The sequence below is a fragment of the Malania oleifera genome, chromosome 2 (genome assembly GCF_029873635.1).
Source record: "Malania oleifera isolate guangnan ecotype guangnan chromosome 2, ASM2987363v1, whole genome shotgun sequence".
NCBI lineage: Eukaryota > Viridiplantae > Streptophyta > Magnoliopsida > Santalales > Ximeniaceae > Malania > Malania oleifera.
In genome coordinates, this window is record NC_080418.1 from 146,838,363 (window position 1) to 146,851,983 (window position 13,621).

General features: G+C 34.9%; 1 protein-coding gene across 1 annotated transcript; it reads left to right on the forward strand.

Annotated features, from left to right (window-relative positions):
- The first annotated feature begins 211 nt into the window (after positions 1 to 211).
- Positions 212 to 1,531, forward strand: LOC131148449 (uncharacterized). Its single transcript, XM_058098147.1, has one exon. The coding sequence runs from the start codon at positions 212 to 214 to the stop codon at positions 1,529 to 1,531; it is 1,320 nt and encodes a 439-aa protein (XP_057954130.1).
- The last annotated feature ends 12,090 nt before the right edge of the window (positions 1,532 to 13,621 follow it).

A 13,621-nucleotide genomic window follows, 5' to 3' on the forward strand; every position in this document is an offset into this window, starting at 1 on the left:
CCTGTTGATCTCCACGTGCTTATCTTGTTATCTCTTCTCTGCTGGCTTTCCTCCACTCATCGACCGCCATGCATGGACAACATATTCCGATTTTCCGCATTACTAAGCATATATATATACACGCGCGCACACACACTTGTTCAAGCACAACCATTCTACCAAAAGAAAAAAGAAAAAGCAATCAACAGATTAGAAGAGAAGAGTAGTACTAATGGCGGATGATCCAGATTTCACAGTAGAGCTAGACCTTACGAATTTTCCCTCCTACGGCTGGCCAGACTACAACAGTTTCATTGAAGACATTCGCCGACAATTGCCCGTCCGATACTCTCATAATCGCCCTGTGCTTACCCCTGAATCGCAGCCACCATCTCACTGGTTCCATGTCGTATTGCGAACTTCTGAAAACTACGCTGTGAGATTCGCCATGCGAGCAGACAACCTCTACCTGGTGGGCTACCGGTTCGAGAATTCTCAACAATGGTTCGAGTTCACCGAAACCGTCACAAGGGAAGATGGTTCTCGGGAAATTGTACAGCTCATTGACGAATCCACACTCCTAGGCTTCAGCGGGGGGTACAATGCTTTGCTGAGAGCTGCCGAAACCGAATGGACAAGTATAGGAGTAAATTTCACCGACGTCCAACAAGCTGTGGCGAATCTCAACACCGACAACGGCCAGCAAAGAGCAAAATCGCTGCTAAAAATAATTATAATGATCAGTGAAGCCATTAGATTTGAAGAACTCAGACAGTTTATATCCACAAATTACAACACTGCATCAGCAACAGTCACTCCCGAGCATCAAACCCTGGTGCGCAGTTGGGGAAACCTATCTGGCCGACTCCTGCGTGCCGACATCGACCCCGACTTGTATTACTTTCGACTCCCGGCGAACAATACTCTGCCCATACAAACGGCTGAGGAAGCAGCTGCTGCACTTGGCATCATCAAGGATTGTGTCGCAGTACGCCAATCTTCGACGTTCCAAAGGGTTTCTCGTGCGGCGAACCTTTACGGGGAACCACTGGTGGAGGTGTTCTCGGTGAGTATCAAAACCTCCGGCGGAGAGATCGGCCTCTACGGCATGGTCACCGTCACCGACGGTCTGAATTCTCAGTACATGTATGACAGGCTCAGAGAGGATCCCGAGTCCATTTATTCAGGTGATACTATTACGTTGACCGGACCGGCTCGAAGCATCTCTGCCTATGACAGCTTCACCATCGCTGTAGATCTCATGGACGAAAACGCAGATGCGTCCACTGATGAAGTCTCCTATGGGCAACTCTCTTGGAATGTTTTCGTGACAGCGAATGAGTACGACACGCCCTTGAAGAAGGATGTTGAAGGCAAGGGAGGCTCGGTAACAATAAGCTATATAGTGTTAAGCAACGCTGTACAGGCCAATGTGGAGATTATCCTCATAAACGGAGATGGGAAAGATCCTGCCCAAATTTTTGGAATTGTGACTGCTGCCAGCGACCAATTTTCTAATTATGAAAGTATGCTCAAGATATTGATCAAGTAACACCGGGGCAGCCCATTCCTTTGCAAAAATCTGCAGTGGCTGTACCATTGGACTCCGCCCTCGCAATCAGGGCGGAATTAAACATTCATGACAAAGATACAAATACCAATCACGAGATAGCAAACGACACGGTAATGTTTGCAACTAACATCTCTGGTACGTACACGAAGAATATTTCTGGAAAATATCGAGAAATTCAAGTGAACGTCACTTGGATAGATACATAAATCTTCTAAACTTCAAATGGCTTGGTAGGATGAGTGCTAGTTGTCACGAACCAGTGCTAATCAAAGATGGCATAGCAAACAGGCAAGGTGCGGGTCAATGTGAGTCTATGCGGGGCTTACGCGCCGCTTGCTCACCGTTTAAACTTGTGACACCACAACCCTGTGATAAATATGATCTTTGCTTAAGTAGTTCTTATATGTGTATTTAACATTCTATTTATGTCATGCATTTTTCTTATGTGTGTTTAGAAATATGCATGCGTATGGCCTTTTGGAGGCCTTTAAATAAATTAATTCATATTATTTGATGTCTTTCAAGGTATCTTTGTTAATTAGTAGTTAAATCTATTTTGCATATGTGGCTTTAATTAATGAGGCCTTCGAATAAATCTCGTGATCTCAAATAAGAGAGTCATTTTCTATAACTTCTTTGGTCGTAATTTTTTTTAATTTTTTTAGTTTAAAACTTTGATCAACCAACAAGCATATATAAGCGGTTGGTGGTGATAAGTGTGCAACCTATGACATGAAAATAGAGAATAATATCCTTATATTTCATATATTTCAAAGAATACATATGCACACACACAATATATATATATATATATATATATATATATATATATATATATATATATATATATATGGCTATCGTATCTCTATACAAGGAAAGAATCCCTAATTACGTCAATTTCAATTAATTACAATATTTCAGCACGCCTCCTCTAGTTGGTGCATAAATGTCACACATTCCCAACTTGTTCAAAAACTTTGTAAACACTCGATTTGAAACTATTTTGGTGAGGATATCAGCTAACTGGCCCTCTGATCAAATATTGTGCAACTCCACAATTCGCTCATCCAACTTCTCCTTAATGAAAAAACAATCTACCTCTACATGTTTTGTACGATCATGTTGCACTGGATTACGAGCAATATCACATGCTGCTTTATTAATGTCACAATATAGTCGAATTGGTTGTCGAGGCAAATAGCCCAAATCCCTCAAGAGAAGTTTTAGCCATAACACTTCACAAACTCCAAGTGTCATTCCTCTAAACTCAGTTTCTACACTTGATCGTCCAACAACATTTTTCTTTTTGCTTCTCCATGCAACAAGATTACTGTAGCACCCCTAACTCGTTGGGGCCCGGAGTGCTATTCTACCTACGTATATCTCTGATACCAAACTATACCGACCCGTACCCAAAGTGGGGTACTGGGACACTTGTCCATAACTCATGTTAAACAACACAGTTGAAGCATAAATATATATATAAACCCTAAATGCAATACCAGAGTTCTAATTTCACCATAATTACATACATAAATCCCCAATATTCATAATACATCCCATGATACACAAAACATATCCATGTCTCACCAATACTTACTCTGAACTACAATATCTAAGTCCTGCCTTGGAGGTCTCTATGCTTGGTTCCTTGGATTTCCTGAAATGTTAAAGTTATTGGGGTGAGACACCTCTTAGTAAGACAAAATAGATTATCGTCAATGCGTGACAACATGGATTTTAGTGTATCATAAACATATCATGTAAATGATTAACTATAACTAATAAATCATGTAAATTTGTACTCATATATATATATATATATATATATATATATATATTTGGAAAATACATACTTTTTAATAGAAGCATACTTTATCGTAATAAGTTTCTCTATATATGTAAATCATCTGTTATATTTATACATAAAAGAATTTTTTCCTAAATGGACAATCATATAACATCATATAATAACCCCACATGATCGGGTTGTGCGGGCTCATAAGCGGGACTTGCAATGGCTGGCCTACCACACTAGGCCAAGCATAACGCTTCTGTAAGTACGATTGGCTACCCAGCCTGGTCCGGACTACCAAGGAGGTACTCTACTCTTCTCTGGCTCAATTAACTATCCATACACCAACACTTCCTTAATAGTGTGGTGACACTGACTATATCATATTAGTTACAATACTGTGCTCTAAACATAATTGGTCCATCAGGGTTCCTATACCATATAATATTGTTCATATATATAATAAAACTATAACTTGATCTCATTTTCATAAAACATGTTTGTATCGTCATAAAATATTATAACAGGTTTATTTATGCAGTAACATATTCATTACTCATGCCACACAATTTGAGTGATAATTCATAATATAATAATTTGCCTGGGAAAAGTATATTTTAGCTGAAAAATAAACGTATAATCATTTCTAGGATTTACTTAAACCCAAAATACCTAGTTTTCCAAAAACATACATATAATAATAATTCAAAATGTCCATTTTCATATGCCTAAATATTCAGAAAAGCATATATATATTATTCCTGTAATCACATACTACAATTTAATCGGTTAATTTTTCCAAAACTAACTGACATAATCTACTCCTCTTACCTTATCCCTAGAGTGGTGCTTAGGATCCCCAAACAATGAATTTGCTCAGGTTAAAATGCCAAGGATCGAAGCTGGGACCCTCTAATGGTGTCTGATCGTCAACTTGACTGAAATTTGGGGAGAAATTGAAGAGAGAGAGAGAGAGAGAGAGAGAGAGAGAGTGTGTGTGTGTGTGTGTGTGTGTGTGTTTGCAACCTAGAGAGTGAGAGAGTTATAATTTTTTCCAAAAAAATGAACTAGGAACTATTTATAAATTGCTATCCCCGAACAAAACCATCAACAATTTCCCAAAAATCGTCGACGATTTGGTTTTTTAACCAAACCATTTTTCACCGTTTTTCCCTTACTGGCCCTCGCTAAGTCAAAACCATTGACAGTTTTCTCTAAGCTTACCAAACTGTTGACGGTTTGGTCCTGCACCAAACCGATTTTCAATTTTTCTTTATTATTATGTTTTTGGGTCTCTACATCCTCCCCTCCTTATAAAATTTCGTCCTCGAAATTTTCTAATTAGCTCTTATATCATCATTTGGAAATCATTGTCATGTTTACCCGACTCTAGAAAGAATCGACGGTCACCCAGATAGCAGCCCCGACCCAAATTTATTAATTACCCTCACTTATGGCGAAAGAATACTGTGGTTACATATATGGGTTTTGGGAGATTACAAGTAGTTAAATAAAAGTTCTCCCAAAACTACTCAAAACTTAAATACCATATACAGATAGATTTAAACTAAACAACTTATCCTAAACAAATTGTTGGCTTAACATGGCTTTTGAATCTCGTTTTGATGATAACAAATGAAGGTTGATTTAATATGTATTGTTAAGTGATGATGTTTTGGGAATGCTTAAATGACAAAGTTCAATATATCAAAGGAAAAGCAAGTTCAAGATCACCAAGGACCATGAAGCAACACTTATCTTCAAAGTGATCCAAAGGAAGTTCAAGTGAACCAGAATTATCAAAGCATGTGGAATTATAAAGTTGACTCAAGCTCAAAGTCTCAGAGGACTCAAAGCAAAAACTCATATGAAGACTTCAAAGCTTAGAGTGTTTAAGGCTTTAGGATGAACTTTGTAAGTACTTCATATTCAAATATCATCTGAAATGGTTTGAAGCTCACTAGGGTTTGTCTTAGACTTAGAGACCTTGTTTTAAAACACTGGAAAATGATTTTGTAAAGTAACAAAGCAAAAGAGCTAAGTATTTTTGAAAACTAAACATAAAAATAAGAAATTTGTTCATTCAGGCGACTAAAGTCAAAGCTCAGGCGCATGAATAATTTCCTCAGGCAACTGAATAATAAGTTCATGCGCCTGAAGATTTCCTAATGAATTTCTGAAAAGGCAGTATAGGTTCAGGCGACTGACCCTTATCACCTCAGGTGACCAAACACTGTTAACGGCTATATTTTTTAAAAGTTTTAAAATTCAAAATTAAGTTTCTTGTGCCCCAAATTTTGTAAAAACTTGGGAATACTCCAAGTAAACTTAGGCAACACGAATTAGCCTTTATGAGCTTATAAATACATGTTTTCATGAATCAAACTATACCAAGCAATTAAAAAATCTGCTCTTAAGCTGAAAGCTCTCTTATTCTCTTAAAGCTCTCTCTTGCTCACTTTTACAAACTGAGAATTGCTGAAATTTTGAAGTGCTGATCATTCTTCTCTAAGCTATACAATCGAAAATACTGATTTCCATCTAGAGAAGTATTCCGGTAAATTGTTCTTGAGCTTTAACTCTATTTTGTTTGGTATTTGTTATTGAAGTATATAGATTTCAATTTTACTAACCAACTCTATCTGAGAGCATTCTTTGTACAAAAGAAATTGTTTTCTTGTTTCTTGTTTCTTTAACCGGTTTAAGTATTTGGATTGTTGTAACCGAGCGTGGGGTATCGCTTGGAGAGGGGGCTCCACCCTAAAGGAGGGTTGTAATCGGTTTGTTCCGTCTAGAAAGGAACGAATTAGTGTAATCCTTAGGTGGTCTTGTCTAAGGCGAGGAAGTATGCTGGGGATAAGTCGAACCTCGCAAAAAATCTTGGTCTCACTCTCTCTACCCTTTTCTATTTAAAATTCAGCATATATACAAATTGTGTTTTCAAAGTGCAGGGTTGTTGAAACTGAGATTGAGAAGACTTTTTAATCTAAGAAAGTACGTTGGTTAATATTTTGCGGAAACCTTTAAGGAAGTACGTTGATTAACCTCTTACGGAAATCTTGATTAAAAGAAGTTCTTAAAAATCATACATATAGGGCTATAAGCTGAAAATTGGCAAACGCTGAAAATAAAGAAAAGTACTGCAAGCTTTCTCAAATTTTGGTTAGTATTGTGGTTGATTAATAGGTTACTATTTGTGTTTGTGATTGGTATTTGGTTTATGTTTGAATTGTGGTTGATTTAAAATTAAGTCATTCTTATGTGTTTGCTTAAATATACAAAAAAAAAAACTGAAGATTTGTAATAACACTTAGAAGAATTTTTATAAACCCAATTCACCCCCCCCCCTCTCTTGGGATAACACCTTGACTTTCAATTGGTATCAAAGCCTAGTTATAGCAAATCCTAAATAGAAGTTATATAAAGGTCTAAATGGCACGCCTAGGTGTTTCCCTTTTTACTGAAGGTCAATTATCTACTAGACCGCCTATCTTTTGTGGTTTAAATTATAAATTTTGGAAACAAAGAATGAGGATATATATTCAAACCATGGATTGGAAAGCATGGAAGGTTGTCACACATGGTGACTACATTCCCACTAAACTCGTAAATGGCAAAGAAGTCCCTAAAGAAGAAAGAAACTTGACCGACAATGATTATAAAATGATGCAAGTAAACTCTAGTGTCATGAATGCACTGTATTATGCTTTAGACATTAATGAAATTACTAGGGTCATGACATGTAAGTCAACCAAAGAAATTTGGGACAAGCTAGAAGTAACCTATGAAAGAACTGTACATGTTAGAGATAGTAGAATCAACATGCTCACAAGCGAGCATGAGGCTTTCAAGATGAACTCAGATGAAACCATCACTAGTATGTACACTAGGTTCACTCACATAATAAACTCCCTCAATGCCTTAGTGTTGACCTAATTGATCATATCCCGTTTTGATAATGACAAATACCTTGGTATTGATGTTTGCCCTGAGCTTGTATGCAGGTTCACTCTACGCATGAAATTGAAAAGAGTTATATCTTATGGTGGCATATGGTGACCCCAAGGAAGAATGAAGATTACTGTATTCATTTGTAATTGTATTTTTATATTGTTCATTATGAATTGTAATTCAATATGGTTTGTAATAACTGCATCATGCGTGATAGACCTATATGCTCAGGTTGCCTTAGATTGATCTTTACGTTCCTACACATTTAGTGCACAGGACCCCACTAAATTCACATGTCATCAAGGGTAAATTTAAATTAAAGTATGAACCCTAGGCCTAAAATCGTAAGGATTTCGAGTGACCAAACCAGGCAAGTCAAATTGCCTTGGTCGACCGAACTGTTGAATGGTCAAATAATTTACCTGACTTCGGGTGACCGAACTCAAATGACCTAAGTGTCCACTGTCGACCGAACTCATACCCTTACTTTTTCCAATGTTTTCGGGAGCCCAAACTTCATTTTTATTTTCACCTCGGGCGACCAAACTGGGCAATTTGGTAGGCTGAACTTAGTTTCAGGCGACTAAACCTCAGACTTTTTGAAAAATTGCCTTGGCCAACAAATCGAACTTATTTTTAGGCACCCGAACATGGATTTCTCGTGTGTCTATTCAAGCGACTGAACTCATGGCTCAATCAATCGAAACTCTAGAGTTGGCCAAATTTTTACCACGGTTAATTGGGGTTAAACAGGGTTAATTTCTTAAACACATTTAAAACAATTTTAATAATTCTCGTAGTGTCCCCAATGGTTATAATTTTGGCCTTCTCTATATATATGCATTCATTTGCTCAGATTAAGGGTGATTAGCATTATCATTAAGAGAAAATTTCTCTGGAATTTTGAGAGCTCATTTTTTCATACACAAAGCCAAATACTCACCCATTGCTATCCCTTTGCTAAACCAAGTTTGGTGAGAGTGCTCTTAAGTGATCTTACTTAGATTCCACTTGCTTAAACTCTCTTGGTTATAGTTGATTGATTGTTTTTTATTAAGAGTTTTAACCAAGGTTTTTTCCCCGGTTTAACTGATAATCTTTTTGTGAGAAAACCTTTGTAGTTAGTGAGTCTTTGCATCATTATTGTAAGACTCATTAAGCTTGTGTGCTTTTGATTGTGCAAAATCATTTTCACAAGCTTACTTTTTAAACATCTCTTAAGCTAGTATTTTTAGAAAATCATCTTCAGGATATTTTTGAAGACTCTTTTTGGAACTCTTTGAAACCTTTTGTGATTGATTAATATTGATACATTGTTTCAAAGGTGGTGTGGAAATACACTCTAGGACTTGATTGCATATTTACATCAGATTGAGTGTTAGCACACTTCATTAGCACTGAGCTTAAATTCTATCATCTGTGAGTGCATATTTATCTGGACTATATTGTGGTACATATCATGTAACGACCTGCTTAATAAACTGATTTATATATATACTATGATAATCTACATGCTCTGATACCATACTGGGGGTAAACCCAATCATTAACCTAAGTAGCGAGAAGTAAAATTTCAATAAACATAACCATATGTAAATATATATATACAATACCAGAGTACTAACATGTTTCCCAAAATATACCCACATATCTGTTCCCCAAAATACCCTCAACTATGCTAGGATACACAAAAATCCTCCACAATACTCACTTCACTGACAAGACACTACTGAAGCCCATCTATTTGCGAGCTTGGTATGCTCGCCCACCTGGATCACCTGAAAAATGATTCAACACTGGGATGAGTCAACGCTTAATAAGATGAAATATGCTATTACTAGTGTGTGGCAAATGAGTTACAGTATTATGAAAATTTATTTTCATATAATCATGTATAACTGGATACGTAAGTACAGTACAAGTAATAAAATACACCACCCTTTCCATGTTGCTTAACATAACAGTATTGTAGATTACTATTCAAAACACTTCTAGTGTACATAAGTATGTTCCCTGTTTCTATAAATCTGTACATACATAATAGTAACTAAAAACTTTCCCTGTAGATAACTGTGTGTCATGATTTAACCCCTCATGACAAGGTTGTGCGGCCCGTAGGCAGGACCTACACTGGTTGGCCGACCAGGATAAATCACTATACTCCATCAGTCTGATTTGCCCACCTCAACCCATATTTGATGGGGAGCCCGTCCACGTCAAGGGCCTAGGTGATCGACCTACTACCACGTATTATCTAAATAGGTGGTTGCACTCATAACATAACATAATATCTGTAGCAACGGTACCGTGCTTTGTAACTGCATAGTCCAATAGAGTCTAATACTATATAATATATTTCTATATACAACTATCTAATTTACCATGATTCTGAAATAACTGTAATAATCATGATACTGCATAAACTGTAATTGTAATACATACGTCATGGTACTGAGAACTGTATAATCATAACACTGATAATTGCATAATCATAGTACCGAGATTCGTATAATCATGGTACTGAAATTCATAAAATCATGATACTGAAATTCATAAAACATATCTCCGTAATATATTCATATACTCAAGCCACACCATATTTTAATACATAATTTTCATAATTTAATAAATTGTATAATATTTCAAAATTTCCTAACATAGCATATTTCCCTTACCTAACTACTAAAAAGTCCCTATGATATACTGGCCTAACACCTGCATGGCCTCCTACATAACACCTTGAAAATAATATTTTCCATAACAGAATATCAGTATTTCTTTGCTTACATCATTCCCTATAACTGTCATAAGGCCAAAAATGGACTAAAAGGTCTTACCCTGAATTTGGGATGAAATTCAACTTCGTTTCACCAACGATCTGCTCCAGCAGACTTGCAAAGAACTTTGCCAGAAGCGTCGTGGTGGCTTCTGATCATCGATCCGGTGACTGGCGGGGCCAAAATCGAAGAGAGAAGGGAGAGAGTCCATAGGGGAAAGAGAGAGAGAGAGAGAGAGAGAGAGAGAGAGAGAGAGAGGCGCTGAAATGTAATAAAAATCCAATTTTTCACTACTTATAGGGCTAGATTTGTCGACGAGACACGTCACCTCGTCGACAAGTCCTTCAGTAAATTCGTCGACAAACCTTACCCTTCGTCGACAAAATTCAGAGTAGCCCAAATCCTTCTCTCGGTATTTTTTCGTCGACGAAATGGGACCTCGTCAACGAGATTATGAAGACCTTTGTAGACGATATCCTGTATTTATTGACGAAATTTTATATTCGTTGACGAAATCCTATATCCATTCCTGTTCCCATTTTCCTCCCTCTTATTATTTTAAAATACTATTATTCTTTGGGCCACTACGTGTTAGGAACAGGTGTTTTATACGTCGGCGGCTCAAACGACGATCCCGGATATTCGTTCAAATCCACAGTAGGCATACCTCTGACCTCCGCACTCATATCGATATGACATGTTTGTTGGGTGTCTTCCTCCACTTCATCCAAATGCTCGGCAGGCGCCTCTGGCTGCCTAACCGCAGTTACACCCATTTGAGGAATGGTTTCGACATATAATTGTACAGTTAAATATATCAGACCTACACAGTGTGCATCCAACACAATGCGCAAACCATAATCATTAGATATGGGAATAGCCTCGTAGAAGACTGTATTATTCAACCCTTGCAAAGGGTATCTTGCGGTCACCCGCAATGCATAGTGATCTGGATCAATATGCAAATATTTGTATATCTTCGTATACAATTTATTTAATTTACACCTATGGCTAATTCGAATTGATTGAACTAGCGGAGTACTATAACTAACACTATCTGCTCCGGTTATAATGCCCCCCCCCCCTAAATACAACAATACCGTCACCGGAACACTACTTAAGTTTCCTGCCGTTTAGATCAGTACTCAGGAAAGAAAAAAGACCTACACAAAATAAAATTGTATGTATAAGTGATATGTGTTACTTATAATAATCAATAATTAATTTCAAAAATATTTTTGCATGCATTTAATTGTTTTCATCTTAGTACATGGGAACTTTTCTAAGAAAAGTTCTACCGAAATTTTGGGTATCCACTATGATATTGAAACCAATAATGAGTATGAAAATATGAAAATGATTATGCAATGGTTTCGTTAGTGACGGCCATAGCTTCGTTAAACCAGAGGTTAGGCTTCCAACGCCAGGTTATGGGTATCCACTATGATATTGAAACTGATAATGAGTATGAAAATATGTTCCTATATGTTCATGAGCGTGCAATCTTACCTATATGTTTCACTCATCATTTCAAAAAAAATTTTGCATGCATTTAATTGTTTTCATCTTAGTACATGATTACTTTTTTGGGAAAAGTTCTACCGAAATTTCGGCAGCATGTCGTCTGTAATTTGAACATTTGTCCATTTTTATCATGTCCCTGAAACGTTGGCAAGCAATGTAATAATTGAGTCTGGGCATGCGAGAACCTATAATTTCTACTAGCATGCAATTCACATCACTGCATCAACCTTGCAGGAGGCATTCAGATCAAATTGTCACCCGATTTACAAATTAAATTGCAATAAACTAGTAAGTGACAAAAAAAAAGTTATATAGCATCACTACATTTTGTTGCTAATCCACATTTGTATCAGTAAACAATGTTAAATTTACATGTTTAGATAAAGTTACATTATATACATTACACATTTTTTTTTTATTGTTTGATAACTTAACACTATTATGTGTATTAAATTTTGTCAAAGCATCATTTCAAAATTTTTGTTAAAACATTAAATTTGTAAGTCATTTTTAATTTTTACTTTATGCATCATTTTAACAATTATTTATTTAATTTATTTTTAATATCACTTAATATATAGTGTTTTTCTTATGCATTTTTTACAAATTTACAATGAATATACCCATTTACGATTATATTGATCTTACGATTTTTTTCTTATTTTTTACATTTATTCATTTTGTATATGTTAATTATAATGTAATTCTCATTTTTGAAATATATATTTTCACTGTATATACACAATTAATTTTAATTCAATACACTTTTTTGTAATGTTTTTTCAGGCCATATTATTGATAAATTAACATCATATTGAGCGTCAATTGCATTTCAATTTCTTCATTTACATTTTATCACAAATACAATGTTCAAATATTTAATTTTATGCTATTTTTATTATCATATATTCGTCATTCACATTTGTTTATTAAATTGCATAGTTCTTCATATTAGTTATAATATTATTACATTTCATTGAATATTATTACTTAATCGCATCACATTGTTAGACTTACATACGCACTCATTCAACATATTTATTTTATCTATTTGTATTTATTGTCTTATTTTCTACATTTTAAATAGTTATTTTTAGTATAATTTTTATTTCTTTACTTTCACACTACTTCAAGTACCTATTCATTTTTTTATTTTTTTTGACAATTATTACATTACTAATTATTCATGTGTTATGTTCTTTCAAATATCTTTGTGGTTGATCAACTTAACATTGTTTCGTAATTTCACAACAGTATCATAAGCATATTTATGCTTTCATTTCTAAAATATTTTTTATTAGCATTTATAAAACTATATTATCTTCACCACTTAATTATTATTTTTTTCTCATTATTAAGTTTAGGTAATCAATATTTGATAATTGTTTTATACATTACACAACACAATGCAATATAAATTAAATTGAGTTATAAAACCTACATTATACAAGTAATACAACATCACTAAATTTATCAAAGTATATCATTGTTGAAAATATGTGTGTGTGTGTGTGTGTGTGTGTGTGTGTGTGTATACCAAATGTGATTTGAATCAAATAACTCATCACAAATAACAAATAATCTATGATTTGTAAGTATAATTTTTTTTACCAAATGTGATTTCATAGCATAATAACTGAAATTATTTTTGAAATTATAGTGACAGAAGAATTAAATATTTAATAACTAAACATACAAGTATAAATTTATTGTAAAAACATTCCTTAAATTATAAATATTTCTTGATATATTAAGCGATGTAAGATTGAACTATTAAAGATATATAAATGCACACAAATGTTATAGTGTGATTTTTTAGGTATATATATATAAACACAGCTTGCAACAGTAGCCCTAGGTTTTTTTTATTTTTATTTTTTTGTAATATAATAAAATACAAAAAATTAAATAAAGGTCTTACCTCAATGGGTTCCGGATCAGCTTCCAAACAAGAAATCAAAACCAAAATAGTAAATTTGAATCTTGAATAGAGAAATGCTTTAAGTAAATTTGAATAATCAA